General features: G+C 39.7%; 1 protein-coding gene across 2 annotated transcripts in view; it reads left to right on the top strand.

Annotated features, from left to right (window-relative positions):
* The window catches only part of PCSK5 (proprotein convertase subtilisin/kexin type 5), a 492,211-nt gene that overhangs the window by 253,805 nt on the left and 214,827 nt on the right, over positions 1-23,579 (top strand). For both annotated transcript variants that reach the window (XM_064291217.1, XM_064291216.1), the window contains exon 10: positions 18,526-18,629. In XM_064291217.1, coding sequence (XP_064147287.1) covers positions 18,526-18,629 — 104 coding nt within the window. The remainder of the gene's footprint in view (positions 1-18,525; positions 18,630-23,579) is intronic.

Raw genomic sequence — 23,579 nt, 5'->3', positions numbered from 1 at the left:
TGTCTTTATCAACTATGTTGTACCAGTTGACATAGATGTTCTCCGAGTAGATTGGTCCTTCACCTTCAAGCCTAGAAACTTTATCCCACGAGGTATTTGGTTACGCCTAAGAAATGTCCATGACTGTGGTCTTTGTATGCTCTATTGCCTAATAATTGTAGCACCTAATAATTGTAGCACCTACAATTATGTATATAAGTAGAAATATCTACAACCAAACCTATGTGTGCAGGTGGGTGTACACCTTCTCACACATCTTTAGCATACCTATCTACCTATGTATCCAGTTGCAAATTATTATTTGTGAATACTATTGTTGCGGAATTGTCTATGTTATAATAATGACCATAGTTGCCCCTGATTCTTACATTCCTCTTAGTGTCTTCCTTTGACTTGGTCATGTTGTGCTGACTTCCCCCATTTTGTGTGCTGCCTTTCCCTTCACCAATATTAACATGTGTCTTCTATCTAGTTAATAATTTTCCCTCCCTCCCTCTGCCATCCCTTTTCTTGTTTTTTCCTTTTTCTAATAGTGATCTCATACAATATTTGTCCTTTTGTGATTGACTTATTTCACTCATCATAATGTCCTCCGAATTCATCCACATTATGAGATGTTTCACAGGTTTATCGTTATTCTTTATTGTTGCATAGTATTCCACTATGTGTGTGTGTGTACCATATTTTGTTTATCCATTCATCTGTTGATGGGAACTTAGATTGTGTCCATCTTTTTGCTATTGTGAGTAATGCTGCAGTGAACATGGGTGTGCATATGTCTTTTCATATCACAGCTCTTATTTTCTAGGGTATATACCCATGAGTGGGATTGCAGGATCATATGGTATTTCTAGCTGTTTAAGGAAGCACCACGGCTTTTCCATAGTGGTTGTACAATTTTACATTCTCATCAACAGTGTGTGAGTTCCAGTCTCCCCACAACCTCTCCAACATGTGTTATTTTTTTGTTTTTTTGAATTGTACCATTACTGTCGGGGTAAGATGGTGTCTCATTATAGTTTTGATTTGCATCTCTAATGGCTAATGATCACGAGCATTTCTTCATGTGATTGTTAGCTGCCTGAATGTCTTCTTTGATGAAGTGTTTGTTCATATCGTTTCCCCATTTTTTCATTGGATCATTTGTCTTTTTGTTGTTGAGGTATTGAAGTTTTCTATAAATTTTAGAGATTAGACCCTTGTCAGATATGTCATAGCCAAAATTTTTTCCCCAGTCTGTAGGTTCTCCTTTTACTCTTTAGCAGAAGTCTTTTGATGAGTATAAATGTTTAATTTTTTATGAACTCTCATTTATCTAGTTCATCTTCTGGTGTTTGTACGTTTTTAGTTATGTTTGGTATTCTAATTATGCATGTATTAGAGCCCCTAGGGTTATCCCTATTTTTTCTTCCATGATCTTTATTCTTTTAAGTTTTATATTTAGGTCTTTGATTCATTTTGAGTTAGTTTTTGTGTATGGTAAGAGGTGTGAGTCCCTGTTTCATTTTTCTACAGATAGACATCCAATTTTGCCAGCATCATTTGTTGAAGAGACTGACTATTTCCTATTTAACAGACTTTGGCCCTTTATCAAAGATCAGCTGTCCGTAGGTGGATGAATTTACATCTTCGTTCTGAGGTCTGATCCATTGGTCTATATGTCCGTCATTGTACCAGTACAAGGCTCTTTTGACTACCATGGCTGCATAGTAGTTTCTGACATCAGGTAATGTGAGGCCTCCTACTTTGTTTTTCTTCTTCAATAATGCTTTACTTATCTAGGGCCTCTTTCCTTTCCATATAAAGTTGATGATTAGTTTTTCCATCTCATTGAAGAATGCTGTTGGAATTTGGATTGGGATTGCATTATTTCTATAGATCACTTTGGGTAGTTTTGACTTTTTCACAATGTTAAGTCTTCCTATCCATGATCATGGTATGTTTTTCTATTAATGTAGATCTCTTCGTTTATTGCAGTAGTGGTTTGTAGTTTTTGTTGTATAGGTCTTTCATGTCCCTGGTTGTACTTATTCTTGAGTATTTTGTCTTTTGGGAGGACATTGTAAATGGTATTGTTTTCCTGATTTCCTTTCAAAGTTCTTTTTGTTGGTATAGAGGAATCCAACTGATATTTGTATGTTGATCTTGTATCCTGCTACTATGCTGAATCCTTCTTTTAGTTCCATTAACTGTCCTGAGAAATCTTTGGGATTTTCTAGGTATAGGGGCATATCATTTGTGAATAGAGATAGTTTTACTTCTTCCTCACTAGTTAAAGTGCCCTTTAATTCCATTTCTTGCCTTATTGCTTTAGCTAGGACTTGCAGTACAGTGTTGACTAAGAGTGGTGATAAAAGGAATCCTTGTCTGGTTCCCATTTTCAAGGGGAATGCTTTCAGTCTCTCTCCATTGAGAGTAATATTGGCTGTTAGTTTTGTATACCAAACCCAGTGCTGTCGAGTCGATTCCGACTCATAGTCACCCTACAGGACAGAGTAAAACTGAGCCATAGAGTTTCCAAGGAGCGCCTGGTGGATTCAAACTGCCAACCCTTTGTTTATCAGCTGTAGCACTTAACCACTACACCACCAGGGTTTCCTAGTTTTGTATAAATGGCCTTTATTATGTTGAGGAATTTCCTTTCTATTCTATTTTGCTGAGATTTTTTTATCAAATCGCTTTTCTGTGTCAATAGAGATGATCATATGATCTTTTGTTTTGTTTATGTGGTGGATTACACTGATTGATTTTCTAATGTTGAACCATCCCTGCATACCTGGTATGAATCCTACTTGGTCATGATGTATTATTTTTTGATATGCTGTTGAATTCTTTTGGCTAGAATTTTCTTGAGTATTTTTGCATCTATATTCGTGAGAGATATTGGTCTACAATTTTCTTTTTTTTGTGATGACTTTGCCTGCCTTTGGTATCAGTATTATGCTGGCTGTTATAGAATGAACTCAGAAGTATTCCTTCTTTTTCTATGCTCTGAGATAGTTTGAGTAGTATTGGTGTGAGCTCATCTCTGAATATTTGGTAGAATTCTCCAGTGAAGCCATCCAGGCTGGGGCTTTTTGCGAGGTGTCGGAGGGAGTTTTTTTAATTATCTCTTAAATCTCTTCTTTTGTTATGAGCCTGTCCGGTTTTTCTACCTCAGTTTGTGTTAGTTTAGGTGGTAACGTGTTTCTAGAAATTTGTCCATTTCCTCTAGGTTTTCAAATTTGTTGGAGTATAGTTTTTCATAATACTCTCTTATGATCCTTTTTATTTCAGTTGAGTCTGTTGTAACATCCCCCATTTAATTTCTTATTTGGATTTTTTTGTTTCTTATTCTGATTTTCTTTTGTGGTTTTGGCCAGTGGTGTGTGGATTTTGATGATCCTTTCAAAGAACTAACTTCTGGTCTTATTAATTCTTTCTATTGTTTTTCTGTTCTCTGTTTTATTTCTGCTCTAATCTTTATAATTTCCTTTCTTCTGGTGACTGTGGGCTTCTTTTGCTGCTCTCGTTTTGTTTTTTTGAGTTTTAGGATTGTTGTCTTGATTTTCACCCTGTGTTCTTTTTTGGTGTGTGCCTTTATTACTATAAATTGACCTTGGAGTATTGCTTTTACTGTGTCCCAAAATTTTGGTATGTTGTGTTTTCATTCTAGGAAGTTTTTTATTTCATCCTTGATTTCTTCTATTACTCAGTGATTTTTAAAGAAAGTGTTATTAAGTTGCCATGTATTTGATTTTTGTTCCTTGCTGTTTCTGTTTTTGATTTCTAGTTTTATGGCATTATGATCAGAGAAGATGCTTTGTATTATTTAGATGTTTTGGGTTTTGTTAAGACTTGCTTTGTGGCTTAAAGTGTGGTCTATTCTGGAAAATGTTCCATGTGCGTTGGATAAGAGTGCATACTTTGCTACTGTTAGGTGGAATGTTTTGTATATGTCTATAACGTCATGTTGGTTGATTGTGGCATTTAGATCTTCTGTATCTTTGTTGTTTCTTTCTAGTTGTTCTGTCCTTCATCGAAAGTGGTGTGTTAAAGTCTCCTACTATTATTGTGGAACTGTGTATTTCTCTTTTCAGTGTTGTTAAAGTTTGTTTTACATATTTTTGAGCCCTGTCATTGGTGTGTATATATTTATTATGGTTACATCTTCTTGGTAGATTGACCCTTTAGTCATTATATAATGTCCTTCCTTATCTTTTATGATGGATTTTGCCTTAAAGTGCATTTTATCAGAAATTAAAATTGCTACTCCTGCTATTTTATGGTTATTGTTTGCTTGATACATTTTTTTCTATCTTTTGAGTTTTAGTTTATTTATGTTTTTGTGTCTAAGGTGTATTGTGCTTTTTTTTTTGTGGTGTTGATAGTTTTTTTGTTCTGCATAATTTTCTGTGCTGAGTTCTTTTTGCTTGCAGATTTTCTTTTCATTTCTTTCATTGTTGTTGATTTTGTGTTTACTGAGTCTTTATGTTTTTCTTTTTCATTTTGATGAGTAGGTTTATTGACTTTCTTTGTGGTTACCTTGAAGTTTACCTTTGTTTTCCTAAGTCTTAACCACCTTTTATTTCTTGATATTGCCTTGACTTCCTCTCCATATGAAAGGCCTATAACTACACCATTTTTCCCCCTTTTTGTTTTGACATCGTCATCTATACATTGACATCTTTGTTTCCCTGTTTTCAGTCTTGTTTTATTTTTCAGAATTTTTTTATCTGGTTTGCCATCTGACTGATACTGTCCTGTGTCCTAATCTCAGGTTTTTGTTTGATGTTGTTTGTTCTCTGTCCAAAGAAGTCCCATTAATATTTCCTTTATGTTTGGTCTGATTTTTACAGAGTCCCTTAATTTCTGTTTATCTTTAAATGTCCTAATTTTGCCATCGTATTTGAGAGACAATTCTTTCTTTCAAGGTTTTATATATGTCATCCCATTGCCTTCTTGCCTGCATGGTTTCTACTGAGTAATGAGAGTTTAGTCTTATTGGTTCACCTTTGTAGATGACTTTTTGTTTTTCCTATGCTGCTCCCAGTATTGTTTGTCTTTGCGACTTTCTTTTGGGGTCTATCCTGTATGGGGTTTGTTGAGCTTCTAGGATGAATATCTTCTCATCTTTCATGATATTAGGGAATTTTTCTGCCAAAAACCTTCAACAATTCTCTCTGTGTCTTTTGTTTTTCTTTCACCTCCTGCTGTTCTGAAATTCCAAATGCACATAAATTTTTCCTCTTCATTTTTCTGATTTTTCCTCCAAGAAATTGTTGTCTAGGGATTTGTCCTCTGTTTCACTGATTCTGCCTTCCATTGATTCAATTTGGCTCCTATGTGCTTCTATTGTGATGTCTATTTCTGAAATTTTGTTGTTAATTTTCTGGATTTCTAGCTGCTGTTTTTTTGTATGGTTTCTAATTGTTTATTTATTTTGACATTTTGTTCTTGTATTGTTTCCCTGAATTCTTCGATTACTTTGTGTTTTCCTTGGTTTTGTCTGTGTTTTCCTTGATTTCTTTCTTGATCTCTTGGAGAACTCTATATATTACTCTTTTGAATTCCTTATCAGGTAGTTCCATTACTTTTCTTCCTACGGGAGGTTTTCTAGTTCTTTATTTTGATCACTTGCTGGAGCTATCTTGTTCTGCTTCTTTATAGGATTTGATATTGTCTCTTGTCTTCGAGGCATTTAGGTGTGTCTTAGTTACCTAGTGCTGCTATAACAGAAATACCACAAGTGGATGTATTAACAAACAAATTTATTCTTTCACAGTTTAGGAGGCTGGAAGTCCTAATTCAGGGTGCCAGCTCCAGGGGAATGCTTTTTCTTTCTGTTGGTCTGAGGAAAGGTCCTTGTAATCAATCTTCCCCTGGTCTAGGAGCTTCTCAGTGCAGGGACCTCAAGTCCAAAGGACACAGTCCATCCTGGCTCTTCTTGCTTGGTGGTAATGAGGTCCCTCTTGTCTCTGCTCAATTCTCGCTGTTATGTCTCAAAAGAGATTGACTCAAGATAAAACCTAATCCTGTAGGTTGAGTCCTGCCTCTTATCCTTCCTCATTAGCATCGTAAAGGTTGGGATTTACAACAGGATAACTACCTCAGATCACAAAATTTGGCATAGCCAAATTGACACACATTTTGGGGGGACCCAATTCATTCCATAGCAAAACAAAACCTTTTCTTATGGGGTGGATTCCAACTCGTAGCTACCCTACAGGACAGAGTAGAGCTGCCCCATAGGTTTCCAAGGAGTGGCTGGTGAATTCAAACTGCCTACCTTTTGGTTAGCAGTCAAGTGCTTACCACTGCACCACCAGGGCTCTGTTCATAAAAAGGTCTTATTGTATTTATTGTTTGTTGTTTGTTGCATACTGATTTTTTGTTTTGTTTTGATATATACAAGTAGGCGGGGCGTGTATGCTACTCTGGGTCACTAGTCTGGCCACACTGGTACTCTCCCCACCTGTCTGTGGGTGTGTGGGTCAGTGGCTGGGTGTGTGAGCACGGGTCTCTTCACTGGTGTTGTGAAGCGGCTGAGGATGTAGCTGGCTGTGTTGATGGGGTGATGTGTCTGTCCAGCCAGTCACCTGAGCATGGATGCAGGGAGCGTTTTCATTGGTCACTGGTTTGGGTGTTGTATGTCACACTGCCAGGTGATGAGTGTTTGAGGGAAGGGTGCCCAGGTTGTCGGTCACCAGGTAGGTGGTACGGAAACTCTCACCAACTGGTGAGGCTGGCAAGGCTGCATGGGGATGAACCGAGCAGGCACAAGCTTCCAGTTGCAGGGGTGGAGGGCAATGTGGAGGGTGAGGCAGGGGAGGATGCTTCCAGTTCACAGGTGCCTGCTAGGAGGACATGCCCCTGTCCAATAGAGTGCAGCACTGGGGACGGTGTGCTGCCTGTCCCTGGGCTCCTGACTCGGTGGCTGGAGGGAATAGGAGGTACCGCTGGTCTGTGGGCCCCCAGCACAGGTGGCTGGGTGTAGGATTGGGTACCTCTGGTTCGCAGGCTTCCAGCACCAGTGGCTGGGCCGAGCAGTGGGTACTGCTTGTCCTCAGGCCCCTGGCACAGTTGGCTGGGAGGAAGAAAAGGTGCCACCATTCCCAGGTCCCTGGCAACAGCATCCAGGTAGAGAAGCAGACTCTGTCAGTCCACAGGCCCCAGGTTGGGTGGCTGGGCGTAGGAGTAGGTGCTGCCAGACCTCGGGCCTTCAGTGTGGGTGAGCTGGTGGAAGAGGTCATGCCACCAGATCACAAGCTCCCAGCATGGGTGAGTGGGCAGAAGGGGGGCACCACCCATTCACAGGCTTCTAGCATGGGTGGCTGGGTGGAGAAGTAGGTGCTGCCAAATTGTGGGCCCCCACAGCAGTTGGGTGAGCAGAAGAGGGTATGCTACTGGTCCGCAGGCCCCCGACACAGGCAGCTTGGTAGAGAAATGGGCACAGTAATTCCACAGCTCCCTGTGCCAGTGCTTGGATGGAGGGGTAGGTGCCACTGGTCTGTGGGTGCCTGGTGCAAGTGGCTCAGTGAAGGAATGGGAGCTGCCAGTCTGTGGGCCCCCAGCTCAGGGGGCAGGGTGGTAGTGGGTACCCCCAGATCAGGATCACATGCAGGGGGGTGATGGATGAGGAGGGTGGGTGGGCACTGCAAGTCCGTGGGCCTCCAGTGGGTGAGGTGAACACACTTAACTTTAGCAGAGCAGGAAGCACACCTGCCTGTGGGCACAGAGTCACTCCTGCTTGGCTGTACCAGGTGATGGGGGCTTGGCTGCAAATGCTGCTTGCTTTGTCTCAATATGGCCGTGTTGTGCAGGTTTAGCTGGCAGGGCACTGGCAATCTATAATTCTCCATGTGTGCTGTTTTTGTATAGTTTTTACTTTTTCTTGGCACTCGGTCTAATTCTTCAGCCTTGTCTTTGATGCTCAGGGTTCCAAAGTTGTCATCTGTATCCATTTCACTTGTTTTCTTGGGTCTTTGTTGTAAGAGGAACGTTATGAATTGTCTGACTGTGCCACCATCTTGGACCACCTCCTCCTCTGTTCATCTTAGTTGATATTTTTCAGTGGTGGGGGGTGGAGGTGTGTGTAAGTTTTTAATGTTTTTTGTCACCATAGATATTTTTAAAAATTGAAAAATTGTTAGGAATTGACATAATAAGCCATAAGTTTCTAAAATAGACATTAATAACATTTACTTCAAATTCCAGCTGCAAAAAGGTTGGTGATTTTCGTTCAAGTTTAGAATTAAAGCTCAGCATTGTTTAAAAATATAATCCTTTGATGAATGTATAGAAAGTGTCCTTCTAATCTTTTGTATTTAACTGGAAAAAAATAATGGAAGGTGAAAAAAAAAAAAAAACCCAGTGCCGTCGAGTCGATTCTGACTTATAGCAACCCTATAGGACAGAGTAGAACTGCCCCATAGAGTTTCCAAGAAGCGCCTGGTGGATTCGAACTGCCGACCCTTTGGTTAGCAGCCGTAGCACTTAACCACTACACCACCAGGGTTTCCTAGTAATGAAAGGTCTGTTATTACTATTTTTCTAAATTATTTTATGGCTTTTAATGGAAGGTAAAAGCCATAAAATAATCTAGAAAAACAGTAATAACAGAGATGCAACCATTTTTTCACCTGTCCAAGAGCTTAACCGCTGGCTTCTGAGGGGAAGAACTCTGCAGGTCCCCAAACTATGTAGAAAAGTATGAAAAACACTTCAGTCTGGCAATTAAGTTAAGCGAGTCTTCATTTTGACGATTAGGTTAAGTGAGTAGGTATGCTTGCAGTATTTGTTCTAACATTTGGTGTACTAAAAATGCTCCGATATCAAACCAAAGAACATTTCACCAGCCTCTACACCATCACCGTGTCGGTAGCCAAACATCAGGGTAGAAGAACTTTTCACAAGCAGAGGGAAAGTATTTGTTGCAACCACAGTGGATACAAATGACCATATACACAACGCATCCCCCAGTCAGCTTGCTGCCTACACCATCAACTATGAAAACCAGATCTCGGTAGCATTACTATTTCACTAAGTAGAAATATACCAACGTGCTGAAAATGCTATTTTGTTAGTCTGTGACAGAACTTAAGGTATATTATTAAAAATTAATTAAATGAGGGTTCATCAGATACTAGTGTAAACTCAGAAAGTGGTCCTTCTGAATTTCTATGGAATGGTAAGCTGTTAGTCTCAATAAACCATAATGGGTAGAGAGTACCTGGTTTGTACAAACAGTTAAATGCTTGACTACTAGCTGAAAGGTTGGTTTGCACTCACCCCAAGGCACAGTGGTTAGGAGATCAGCTGCCAACCAAAAGGTTGGCATTTTGAGTCCACCAGCCACTCTTTGGAAACCCTGTAGGGCAATCCTACTCTGTCCTATAGGATCACTATGACTCGGAATTGCCTCAATGGCAATACGTTTGTTTGCTATTGGTAGAGGCACCTCAAAAGATTGGCCTGGTGATCTGCTTCCAAAAAGTCACAGCCTTGAAAACTCTGTGGAGCAGTTCTACTCTACGCAGTTGGGATCACCTTAATCAACTCAACGACAACTGATAACGACATTGTGTTTAGGAACCTATAATGTACCAAAACAAAAACCAAACCCATAGCTGTCAAATTTATTCTGACTCATAGTGACCGTATAGGATGGAGTAGAGCTGCCCCATAGGGTTTCCAAGGCTGTCATCATTACAAAGACTCACTGCTTAACTTTTCTCTTGCAGAGCAGCTGGTGGGTTCGAACCACTAACCTTTTGGTTAGCAGCCAATGCTTAACTACTGTACCACCAGGGCTCCTTTATAATGTGCCAAACACTTTATATCCCTTGCCTGAAATTCTTGCAAGCACCCTGCAGAGTAAATGTTGTCATTGCCATGTGACAGCTGAGGAAACTGAATCCCAGAGAGGTTCAGTAAATTGTCTAACGTCATAGAAGTATTAAGTAGCAGATCAGGTCTTTCTGACTCTAAAGCACATCATTCTGATGTGATTAAATGTTGTGCTAATTATTATTTTGAGACCAAGTTTAAACGAGAAATAGAAATAACAGGCATGTCAATGCCTTTCTATAGGACTGGATCATTTAACCCAAAGTTATACATTTATTTACCCCAAGTGCTAGTACAGCCTACAAAGTGAGGGGAAAAGGGAAATCAGCAGTGTTCTCCAGCTGCTTTCCCAGCTTGGGTTTCTCCCAGTCTTGAAAGGGATAAGTTTAGGGAAGATGCTCACTATCACTAATGGAATTGTGTCCCCTCAAAATATGTGTCAACTTGGTTAGGCCATGATTCCCAGTATTGTGTGGTTGTCCTACATTTTGTGATTATAACTTTCCTATGCATTGTAAATCTTAATCTCTGCCTGTGGTTGAAAAGGCAAGATCAGACTATGTTAAAGAGGATTAGGGTGGGATTATAACACATTTACTAAGGTCACATCCCTGCAATGAAAAGGGAGTTTCCCTGGGGTGTGATCTGTACCATCTTGCATCTTTTAAGAGATGAAAGGAAAACCAGCAGAGAGGGAGAGACCTCATACCATCAAGAAAGCAGCGCTGGGAGCAGTTCTGCTCCCAGCACGTCCTTTGGTCCCTGGGTTCCTGTTTGGAGAAGCTCCTAGTCCAGGGGAAGATTGATAAGAAGAATCTTCCTCCAGAGCCGACAGAGAGAGAAAGCCTTCCCCTGGAGCTGACGCCCTGAATTTGGACTTCTAGACTACTAGACTGTGAGAAAATAAATTTCTCTTCGTTAAATCCATCCACTTGTGGTATTTTAGCACTAGATAACTTAAGACACACACTGTCACTCTTGTTTACTTCAGAAAATTTTAAAGCTTGGGAACAAAATTGAGGGCTAGACCTACATTCCAGGTTGTAAGATGAATTAAAAGTTCTTTAGAATGGCCAGAATTTACAGTCTCAGTGTAATGTTGTTGGAAGGAATTGAGTGAACAGGGAGAGCTTGTGGAAGGTTTCATTATTGTGAATTCATTTCAAGTCATGTGATCTCAAGTTAGTGTGCCTCTGTCCAATGGGCTATTTGTCAGGTTTTATTCCATAAGAATTTATGCAGAAGAGTATTTCAAGGACATGATTCTCGAGTTTGCAAAAAAAAAAAAAATTGTTTATCGGGTTGCAGAAATTTTAATTGTGGCTTTTTAGGTGTAATAACAAGTATCTGCAGTGATAAACTGGATTTATAAAGAAAAAAAAGCACTTGAGTTAAAAGGACAGAATTTTTCTTTTTAAAAATAAGGATTATCTTTTCCTCACTGTGTTTGAAGATCAGCTTTCTTTGCCTTTTGTTTATACCATATTTAGGGAATCAGAGTGGTTTTATAAGAGCATGAAATAAAAATAGGACAGGGGTGGTCTTGAAGCAATTTTCTGCTTTCATCTTTTTTCTGCTTTCGTTCGGGTATGAATGGATAGTAAGTGGGTGTCCAGGCGATACCAGTACAAGTCACATTTCTGAATTTGGAGATATAATTGTGTTTTCCATTATTGGAACCCAGTTATAGGCCTGGAACTTTTGAATTAATGTAGAACACAAAACAACAAAAATGCATCCCTAGTAAGCGTTGTATTCCCACTCCCAGTGGGACTGATGATCTGGTGACCCTTAGGGTTCTTCATTATCTGACAAAAGAAGACGGTTTCCTCTGTTGGATAATCTGTATTTTATTCCTGCGTCATCATTTGCACGCACTGGCTGCACTCAGGGTCATGTTTTTACCAATCTCAGCAGGCTTTGGATACTTTCTGCCTATTTTTGTTGTTCCAGCTCACACTGAATCCTTTCCCATAATTGCTGATGTTTTTTTAGCATTGGTACAATGACATTAATTTTCTGGCTACTCGTTCTCATTTCTATTTTGTACATTCTTAGGAAACCTAAAAGGAGGCTGGTTTTGTCCTGGATGTCTGTTGAATATTATTTGGACCAATTGGAGATTTGACTGATTCCTGGCTGGTTATACAATTTCCCCATTGATCTGGTCCAAACCATCCCCCCTTATTGCATTAGACAGAATCACTCTTTTATTTAAAGATTTTTGCCCTGTTTAGGAAACAGTTTCATTATCTGGAATTGCTGTTGCTCCCTGGATTGATAAATTCTCTTTCTGTAATAAGATGTGTGTCTCTTGTTCCCTTTATCAGTTGTCACGACATCGCCTACAGGGGAGGGGGAAGTTCTTTTTTTCTTTAATAAGTGCAAGTGAGTCAGTCAACCAAGATGTAAAATTGGTCCTGGTTTTTAAGGACCACCAAGGAGCCCTGGTGGCGCAGTGGTTAAAGAGCTCAGCTGCTAATTAAAAGCAGCATTTCAAATCCACCAGCCTTGGAAACCTTTGGGGCAGTTCTTCTCTACCCTACAGGGTCCCTATGAGTTGGAATCGACCCAGTGGCAATGGGGTTAAGCACAGATTTATTTCAAACACTCCCAGATCTGCAGAATTATCTGGGAAAACTCTCTGGAAGAGACTTTTTTTTTTTTTTTCTTTTCGAGTTTAAGCACTAGCCATTGCACTTAGAAACCCAGGAAAAAGCACCACACGAAGCATGTCTCTTGGGATATGTCCTACTTCTTCTAAACCTAGTATCGGGCCCGTGAAATACTTTGAACTGCACAGAACAAAAATGTAATCCAAACACCAGGTAGTGATAATGCCATTAATTATCCTGGTTTTACAGCTGGAAACTAAGAGTGTTTGAGCTAAGGTTCAGCTGAGGTTCACCGACAGGAGACTTACCTTCCTTAGCCATAAGCCACATCAAAGTGTCATTGCCTCAGGCAAAACGACAAATTATAGCAGTGCTGTTATAATATATAATAATATTCCCGGAGCCCTGGTGGCTCAGTGGTTAAGAGCTCAGCTGCCAACCAAAAGATTGGCAGTTCAAATTCACCAGCAGTTCCTTAGAAACCCGCTGGGGCAATTCAATAAATAATATTATCACTTTAAACATGTAGTATAAAATATAAACTATTATGTTTAAAAAAAATGCAACTTTCCTGGTGTTACGTCTTTCTGTTCACCTTAGATCCAAAAACAAAAAAAACCAAACCCATTGCCATCCTGTCGATTCCAGCTCATAGCAACCCTATAGGACAGAGTAGAACTGCCCCATAGAGTTTCCAAGGACCCCCTGGTGGGTTTGAACTGCTAACCTTTTGGTTAGCAGCCGTAGCACTTAACCACTATGCCACCAGGGTTTCCTCACCTTATATAGAATATGCAAAAATTTAGGCCTTTAGAACCTTAAAATCAAATTAACAAGACTCAAGAATCTCCTGAATTCTGTGGTAAACAAAAATCAACAAGTTGAGAGAAATGAGGCAACTGTGACTATGTGGAAGAATAACACTTATTGCCACACTGGACTTCCTGATCCAATTGTTAAAGAAGTGACCTACAGCCAATGTATGTATGTCTCTGTTTGACTTTGGTGGATCCAACTGGAGACAAGCACAGCTGGTGTGAATCTTAGTACAACCTGGGTGTACTTGAGTTACTTTGTGTAAATCAAAGCCTCAGTTTGTCACCTGTGAAATGGGAATAAGACTATTTCCTACATTGCACAGATTTCAAGATTACACAGTAAGAATGCATATAAAATATACAATGCCTGGCACTGGGCAAGTAGTCACTAAATGTTCGTTATTATTAATCCAAAAAAAAAAAAAGACCCTTGCTGTCAAGTTCATTCCAACACTTAAGAATCCTATGGGACAGAGTAGAACTGCCCCATAGGGTTTCCAAGGAGCAGCTGGAGGATTCAAAATGCTGACTTTTATTGGTTAGCAGCCAGAGCTCTTCACTGCTGCGCCACCAGGACTCTGAAATTAAAGGAAACAAAACTTCTTAACCAAAAAATTTACGTATAAAGAACTCTCCAGAAAATCAGGTTCTTCTGATTACCTTGAATAGCAGACATTTATAAATGTTACCCTTTGGTGTACATTGTTGTTTAAGAGTAATTGCCCATAATTCCAGGGAGAAGCCTGAGGGGTATGTAGCATAATTTGTTGTTGTTGTTAGCTGACTCGTGGTGACCCCATGCACAATGGGCTTAGACCATTGTGATCCATAGCGTTCTCATTGGCTGGTTTTTCAGGAGTAAATCTCCAGGCCTTTCTTCCTAGTCTGTCTTAGTCTGGAAGCTCTGCTGAATCCTGTTCAGCATCACAGCAACACGCAAGCCTCCACTGGCCGACAAGTGATGGCTGCACATGAGGTGCACCAGCTGGTTATCGAACCCAGGTCTCCCACATGAACGGTGAGAATTCTACCACTGAACCGGCACTGCCCCTGGTAGCATAACAACATGTGGCTTGTTATGGGGCAGTGGTCACCTGGCTCAGAGTTGAGAGATTCTGCTCCTTTTCTCCAGGTTAGGTAGACTTCTGACCTCTCAGTTGTTGCTCTTATTGCTTAATTAATCTCTCTGTTCTTGGAGGTGAAAGGGTCTTGGTTTTCAGGGGCCAGTGGAGTGTGGGGCCAGAGGTATTTGGCAGGCGGGTAAACTTTAGGGGGCCTACATCACTGCAGTGCACTATGGAGATCCCAGCAACTTCCCAAGGAAGTTCTCAGCTTTCACTTCTCTGCTTTCTCTCTATGTGTGACTGACCAGATCTTTGATAGTAGACTTCACTTTTTCATCATCCCTGTGAGCATTAATACAAATAGGAGATAAAATGTGAATGATAGTTTCTCATAAGGAAAGGTCCTCTCAGGATACTGCTGTTGCCGTTAGCTGCCATAGTCAACCCCCAACCCACGGCAACCCCATGTGCATTGGAACAAAGAACTGCCTGGTCCTGCATCATCCCCTGGTAGGTCGTGGATCAGACCGTTGTGATCCCTAAGGATTTTATTGGCTGATATTTGGAAGTAGGTCACCAGGCCTTTCTTCCTAGGCTGTCTTAGTCTGGAAGCTCCACTGAAACCTGTTAGCATCATACAACACTCAGACCTCCTATGGCAGACCAGTGGGGGCTGGGCAGGAGGTGCGTTGGCTGGAAATTGCCGAGAATTCTACGACCAAACCACCACTGCCCCTACCTCAGGAAACTAGCAACAACTAAAAAATAGTGTCTATCAAAATCAGTCTAGAGCTGTTTCCTGAGTTGAAGCCCCTGGGTGGTGCAAATGGTTAACGTGCTCAACTGCTAACTGAAAGCTTGGAGGTTCCACCCAGAGGTTCCTCAGAAGAAACGGCACGTCTGAAAAGTCAGCCACTGAAAACCCCACGGAGCACAGTTCTACTCTGATACACATGGGGTCACTATATGGTAGAATTGACTAGGTGGCAACTGATAACTAGAGGTTTCCTGAGTTATTTAGGAACCCTCACACAGGTAGAAACACCATTGATTCCTAATCCACTGGTTTCCTATAACATCTTCCTCACTTAATTTTGGTTAAATTCTGGAAATTTTGAAATAAAATCAAGTCCGAAGTTGTGGATTGTAAGATGTCAGAGTAAAATCACCTAAATGCTTCCTTCTTTCCGCATGTAGTGCCAATTTCCTGAAGCTAATTTTTTCTACTTACATGCCCTCCAAGTTCTAGTTTTTACAACTCATCATGAGAGCAAGTAACTCCTATTTCTTCAGGCAGAGTTGAATACAAGAAGTTTCTTGAATCTGTCTGAATACAGCTGCTTATGGTACAAGATAAATGTTCCCTGCTCTGTTCTTCTTGTGATTATTTTAATACTAAGTTTCACTAGGGAAAATGCTTAGCTCCTAATGGTCGGATCCCTGTCCTTGATATTTCTGAAGGAATCTTGCCTTGGTGGTAGGTAACATGAGACACTTGTTTCTTTTCCAAAGGGTAAGATTTTAAACCTGAAACTTTCAACTGTAAAGCAGAAATTATTTTAAAAACACTAGGTTGATTTTGACATATCAAACGTAAGGGTACTTGTTGGTGTTTTGCAGTTTACTCATGACAAGATAAAAGCATTTATGTTCATTGGAGAGGATTTTGCTTTACCATAAACAAGTATCTGAAATGTCTTTTGGACAGAGCTTTTTTCTTGTTGCTTCTGCCCCTCACACAAATAACTACCCTGGGAAAGAAGGGAAATAATGTCACATCCAGGCAATGCTAGAGCATCATATGTTGAGACTAAATCAGAATTATGCCTTGACTTGTTGCCTAATTTTCCTAATATTAGTGCATTAAGCCTACTGAACTATCATGTGAATTCACTATTAATCAGCAAAGGGCCAAATCATGCTATTTGTTTCAGAAGCAAAACTTCCCCGCCTCCTGAAAGTCTGTCCTGGGATCCATCATAAACCTCTCTTCCTTTCTTGAAAGTTACCTTCAGGTTCTAAAAGAGGCTTCTAATAAGAGTTGCATCAAAACAAAAATAATTCTGTTTTCATTGCTCTCCTGTTTTTAAAGTTCATGTATTTGGGTTTTAATTTCATTAATATGAGGTCTTTTGTTAAAGCAACCTCACAGAATAATCTAGATCCAATTTTGCCCCTCTGAAAACTTTGAAAATGTCAGTGCTCACTCTGCTTTTATTTTTAATCTGAGAGAATAAAAAAAAGGAATAAGAACCCTAGAGTGCTTTTCTTCTCTTCCTGTCTTCATCATATTCAAGCCACCAAATAAGAATTGCGGTTTGTAATTTATCAAAATGTAGTATCTACCACTTCTTAATAGGTTGTTATGTGCCAGGCACTGGGGGACTTGGCACTACCATAACTCATTAAGTTGCTACAACCCAGTAAATTAAGGTATTAGCACTCACATTCTAACTGGGGGAACTGTGAGAGGTTAGTGTTACATAGAAAATGAAGGAGCTAGAATCAGATTGCTGTGCCCCCTATTATTAGAAGGCCACCCTCAAAACCACATATGTTGTGAATGTGATGCTAAAAATGTAGTAGAAGGTGACGCTCCATTAGCTACAACAAAGACATTAGGTTCCCCGTACGCCTGGGAGATCCCAGTACCTACCGTCTGCACTCATGAGTGTGCACAGAGACCACCTCATGCCCCTGTCACACCTCAAGTCTTCTTACCCATCCTTTGCAGATATTCCTTCTAAAATGAAGGTGGCATACTAGGAACAAATAAAGGGAAAAAATATATACGAGCTGCATGACAATTGCCAGGTTTCTTAGTTAATCATAAGAGTGTCACACTTCAAATTCTACTCTGAATTAAATAAGTATCCTGGTTTTGAATTTCATGCATCCCCAATGAGGCACGTACCTTCTAGTGTGTGTGTGTGTGTGTGTGTGTGTGTGTAGACATACATATAGTCTTTAAAAGAGAACAAGTCTGTGGATGTGTACCTGGACTTATTTTCTGTGTATTTGTGATTAGCCCTGCAGTTCTTCAGTAGATGTATCTCCTGTTCAGTAGCTTCTTTGTGCTCTTCATTACTAACAGTCACCAGCAACAAAAAAAATAGATCTCCAATAACTTAATATAATTATTCAACCAAAACCAAACCAGTTGCCATCGATTCAGTACCAACTCGTGGTGGCCCCATGTGTGTCAGAGTGGAATGGTGCTCTATAGGGTTTTCAATAGTTGTGATCTTTTGCAAGTAGAATGCCAGGGCTTTCTTCCAAGGTGCCTCTGAGTGGATTCGAACCACCAACCTTTTGTTTAGTAGCCATTAGGGACTCCTAATATAATTAGGTGTTGTTAATCATAGATTAGGTGCCATCGAGTTGATTCCAACTCATAGCAACCCATGTGACAGAGTAGTACTGCCCCATAGGGTTTTCTAGCCTATAATCTTTATGGGAGCAGATTGCTAGGTCTTTTCGCCTGTGGAGCCACTGAATGGGTTCGAACTGCCAGCCTTTCAGTTACCAATCAAGCGTTTAACCATCGCTCCACTACGGCCCCTTAAATAATTAATACTTACGGCAGCGGGTTTTATTACAAATAAAGAATACTTCTGTATCTGTCTGTACCTTGGAGCCCAGCTTTGGTCTCCATACTATATACCCTCTTCCTTGAAGAACACTGAAAATGGAGTTGGTTTCATTTGAGGCTTTTTTTATATCTCACATATATATATGCAGAAGGCTAAATATTGCTAAGTTCTTTGGTAAATTGCAAATCAAGTGCCTTAGCTATACAAATGAACAAGAAGTGGTCCAGAGGGTTTCAGTTTTGCTTTTAGCTTACTCTATAATCGTCTATCCACAATGCAAGCTTTCACTCAGACTCTGAAGATACCACAATTGGCAGCAATTTTGTTGAGGAAACCGGAAATCCTCGCCCTTTCAAAGACTAGGTTACACTGAAGAAGATCATATTATTTGTTAAATGTGAGATTATATTTTCCGCCTCCCCCAGACTAATGTCACCTCTCCGTGTTGAGAACAAGACTCTTCCTCCCAAGCCCCAAGTCCTGGCTCTTTGTTTTCAGTACTTTGCCATTTTGATTTTGCCTTTTTAATTGCTTGTGACTCTCTGCTTGCCCCCATCTTTTTTTTTTTTTTTTTTGGTACAATGATTCTTACCTTGTCTTTCCCCAGTCCGTTTCTGACCTGGAGAGACGTGCAGCATGTTATTGTCAGGACTTCCCGTGCAGGACATTTGAACGCTAATGACTGGAAAACCAATGCTGCTGGTTTTAAGGGTGAGAACTTCTTTCATATTCTGTCACAGGCAAAATATTTTTCTTTTTCCTCCATTTTAAATGGAGAGCAGGAAATAGAACCCCTCAAAAAAAACTTTCAATTTTGTGTTAACCAACCAAGAGCTTGATCTTTCAGTAAATTAAAGGCAAATTAAAAAAAAAAAAATTTAAATCAAAACAACACATTTAAGGCAGATTTCCTTGGCTTCCCACATCATAGGTCAATACTTTAAAAGATCAACCAACTTCCTAGTTGACCTATGAGATGAGGATTTGCTGTCATTAATTATCTGAGTGGTATTTGTAGCAATGTTATTTTAAAATTCCTCAAATTTGATAGTGACTGTTTCCTCTTAAATAATAACTGGTATATCTTGTTCCACATCAGTATAATTCTGCTAGTTGCTAGGCTAATTTAATAATTTTGTAAATCTTGGGGTTTTTTTGTTGGTGTTAGCTTACACAAACAGAAAAAACGGGCATAGTTCTAAGAGAGATTGCTTTATACAGACTAAGTTAGTTATAACTTCTTATGAAGCTTTATCGTGTGCAGTCTTTGTGTAATTGTGTTATATAGCACAAGAGATAACAATAAAGTGCCAAATATTCTTCCATGGCTGATACAGGTTATAGTTCCCTCAAACTGTCTTATTAAGGGTCGCCATTTTGTTTGTTGTCATAGATAATATATGTGATGATAAAAAGAAAGTAATTCTATAAAACAGATGTTTTACAGTTTAATATATTAATTCAAGTTGCAGATACCAAAGTTTCAATGCGTTAGCCTAATTTACAAATAAGGATTACTTTTTATCATACCTGCAGATTTAAATTTACTTCCAGATATTCATGGTATCATTATATAGCCCTCTCGATGGCACCCAACAACAACAACCACATGAATGGAAAACAATTTTACATAGCAGAGAGAATATCTACTTAGAAATTGAGGTCCTAATTCTCAATTTATTGGTAACCTGCTAAATAATCCTGAGCAAGTCATTTAATTTTTCTGGGCCCTAGCTTCCCCAATGTAAATATTTTGGAAGTTGAATAATATTTATCTACATATTATACCTTATATATGGTCTTAATATATCTTTAATGAATTGTATTTGACATATGCAAATATTTATGCAGGAAATGTGTATTTAAAAAAATTATTTGCAAGTAGCTTATTATACACTCATTTGGTTATAAGCCAAAACCTGTAAACATTCCAAGGAACCAGAGACCCATAAAAGAGTCAATTAACATCTTCACTAAAGACTTTATTCCATTTTCAAAAAAAAGAAGACTGTCCCTTTGCTTTTGAGTATTATCAAACACCTTTCCACGCTTGGAAACTAGATAATACAACAGCGTCCCATAAGCTTTTAATCTTAAATAGTTGTGAATACCTGTTGGGGTTTTTTGAACTTGATTTTTAAACTTGAAATCAAGATGCTTGATCCCAAAATTACAAACGTATGGGTGGCATCAAAAATATTTGAAGTTTCGCTTGTTCCAGAAAATCCAGGCTGTAATTTGCCATATGTATGTTTCATTTTGATTAGCTTTCACATGCTTCCAAATCCTCCTGTATAAATCCATGAGACTGAGGGTTGCAGGAAGGGACCAAAACATAACCTTGACTGGTTCAACTCTGCAGCTAACTGCTTACTAGAAGTTTCGCAGACTAAATACGTTGACCTCCATGAAGCTTGAGGAGTCAACTTTAACCCAAATAAGGGTCATAGTTTTACTTACTCCTTTTTGGCAAGTTAAAAAGAGCAAATGGTTCCAATAAAAACACGGTTCTTTTGAAAACCTCTGTTGGTCTTGGAGAGGGGGATACAGAGTTGAGACTAAATCACCAGATCCAAACCTGAGTCTGAAGGGGGCTGGACACTGCTTCTGGCAAGAAGGAAATAGTATTTTACTATTGCACGTGGCAATATTTAGTATAATATTTCACTCTTCTCTTAGATTGCTGCCAAGAGTAACAATTAAAGTTGGCTTTTTCATAGATGAATTATTCTGGATGGTCTGGGCTCCCGGTGTAATTGTTTTGTAGTTTTGTTGAAGGTAAACCCCATATTTCATCATATCTGATCAGGATAAGAGGAAAAACTTTTTGATGAAGAATTATTTTCTCCCCTACCCTAAACATTGCCATGTTCTCCCTATTGTCCCACAAATAGAAGTGATTGAAGCAGAGGTGAGCAGGGGAAGCAGGGTTCTTTGGGGAAGTAAAGAATGTAGGTTACTAGGACTGGAGAAGGAGGGACTGACTTATGAAATAAGCACAGCAAGAATAAAAAATAGCTAATGCTTGGAAGAGGTTCAGCAAGAGTTGGTTCTTTAAATTAGGTAAGCAGGCTTTTTCAGGCCTTGCTTAGCAGGAGCCAATAGCCAACTGGGTTCCTTGGCTTTTCTTAAGCAGGAAAAAAAAACAGAAGTCTCCTGCAAACAGAAGCATGTAGCCATGGGTACTCACCCTTTTCCCACCCAACTCAATTCTAATATTTGGTAAAACATATGCATGGAAAGAAATACCTGTGCTTGTGCTTCCCTGGGGTTGCTTTTGTGCCCTAATGGTGAGCAATCTAACTTGTTTGAAGAGTGTTTTTTTAAAAAATCATGTGAATAATATAGCAAATTGCTCAGTAGGTACTTGGCTACAATGGAGACAAAAACCAAAAAAAAAAAAACCAAACCCTTTGCCATCGAGTCAATTCCGACTCATAGCGACCCTATGGGACAGAGTAGAACTGCTCCATAGCGTTTCCAAGGAGCACCTAGGGTGTTCTAACTGCCGACCTTTGGGTTAGCAGCTGAACTCTTAACCGCTACGCCACCAGGGTTTCCGCAATGAAGACATCAGTATCAATGTCAGAATTCCTTTCTCATCTTATAAAGCAGAAGCAGCTCAGAATGGCAACCAGTTTGGCTTCAGGTTTGAACATCAATAGGCTTGGTAGTCTTATTCATCACTGACAACTTCAGGAAAACACGCACCCGCAGGAACAGTCAGGTCCGTTTTATTCAATATCTTTCTATTCCTTCAGACAGACCCATGTGTAGTACATCCTAGACAGAGAATGGAGCTAGATGGCATGTGATCTAGACTGATGTGGGCCCCTCCTCAAGGCAGACTTGACCCATACTTGCCCACATGGCTTATGGATCTGGCAAATAGAAGGGGATTCCTTCTGCCTGAAGTAACTGCTAGCTGCCTGTGGACTGGCATGCACAGACTCCCATCCAGGCAACAAGTTGACATTAAAATGCTAGAAGGATCTGCCTGTCTGCTAACTCATTTGTGTTTGTTTCTCTGAGAGTAGAATTACTCTGGAGTTGCACACGGATGAGCTGGGTGCAGAGAACTTTCTTTTCCATTCTCTGTGTTCTCAGTATAACCTTACTCTGTGAATGATCCTGTAGTGAAATGAGCTCACAGTGAGGGAAGCCCCAAGAATGGAAGCCACTCTTCAACATTTTTATGCTAGTGTTACCTTAATTTTTAACCATTTTAATTGAACTAAGATGTATTCCGCCCTGCTGCTTCTTAAATAATAATAACCTCCTACAGTATAATTAAAGTGCCTCTTACAACAGATTAGTTTTTCAAAATGAACAGACATATCCAATGAATATATGCTGTGGAAGCTGACCAAACATTTTACTTGTTCATCTTGTGAATTATCGCAGTTAAATTTCAGACTATACGCTTTGACTCCAATCCTCCCAGAGATATTTTCTTTAAGTAGAATGAATAGCACGTGCCTATCAAAGACCTACTTGAGATTGTACGTGAGAATAGGAAACTGTCTGAGACCAGATGAACAGATGCGATACTCTGTCTCTTGAGAACTAAAATCCAAATGCCAGTATTTTGCTACTGAGCAACACTTGCAATGCAGGGACTTGACTTTGGCATTAAATTGTTTGCTTTTGTGGGGGATTTTTTTGTTTGCTCATTTTGTTTTCAGTTACTTCTCTTCTCTCTTGGTCCTTTCCCTTTCCTATTATGAAAAATCTTTTCTGTTCTTTTTAACACTCCCTCCTGAATGTAAAAATCAGCTGTACAATTGAGAACCTTTGCCATTCCTGGTGGTTTTCTTTAAGGGATTTAATTTATGCTGTCTTTATTTAGTTACAAATTCCCTGAGTACCTTCAGCTTGCCAGGCCAGTGAAGATTGACGTGGACTCAGAAAGTGGAAAGAAATGTCGTGCGCACAACGGCATTACCTAATCTGATCTGGCCATGGTAGAATTTATATTCAGAAACAGAAATTTACACTGCACCATTTTTTTTTTTTTTTTAACTTGCATGGGGCGGGAACGATCTGCCAGGTCATGTGAGATAAAGGTGTTGCTGTTACTTCTCTCATCATCTAAAATGTAGCCTAACCTCATCTGCAGAAGGCGCGTAACGTAGAGAACATCTAGCTCAGTGTCAGATGGGCACTTTGACCAGCTGTGTTTGTACATATAGGATATGTGGACCAGAGAGCCATCCTGTGAACATTAGTTCTGGGCACTCTTAATCTAGGCCATGGCTCACGTCATTTCAGGAAGAGTTTACTTCTTTATTGTGATCTCCTACCTTCTACTGCTTTAACCTGAGAAACCTGCAAATCCAGCCCTCCCCATCCTCCGAGAGCCTATGCCACGCAGGCTGGTTCTTTCCCACCGAATCCTCATCTTTGGTTTGCGTACACAGTGACAATGATAACTGAATGCATGCCACATCAGTGCTTCAGGGTTTTTTTTTGGTTTGTTTCTTTTTCAGAGTGTTTGTATTTTGGTTATATGACTATATATGCAGTTAAGAGTTCTTAAATCTAGAAACAGGAATAGACATCAGATAATAAATTAGGACCTTCTGTCATCTTTACTAGGCGAAAGAATGAAAAAAATGTCATTGAAAATCAAAAATGACAACTAAGTGAGCGAGGTTACCA

Source organism: Loxodonta africana, chromosome 9 (assembly GCF_030014295.1).
Source record: "Loxodonta africana isolate mLoxAfr1 chromosome 9, mLoxAfr1.hap2, whole genome shotgun sequence".
NCBI lineage: Eukaryota > Metazoa > Chordata > Mammalia > Proboscidea > Elephantidae > Loxodonta > Loxodonta africana.
The sequence above is the reverse complement of the archived record's forward strand: the minus strand, read 5'-3'. Positions and strand labels throughout refer to the sequence as shown.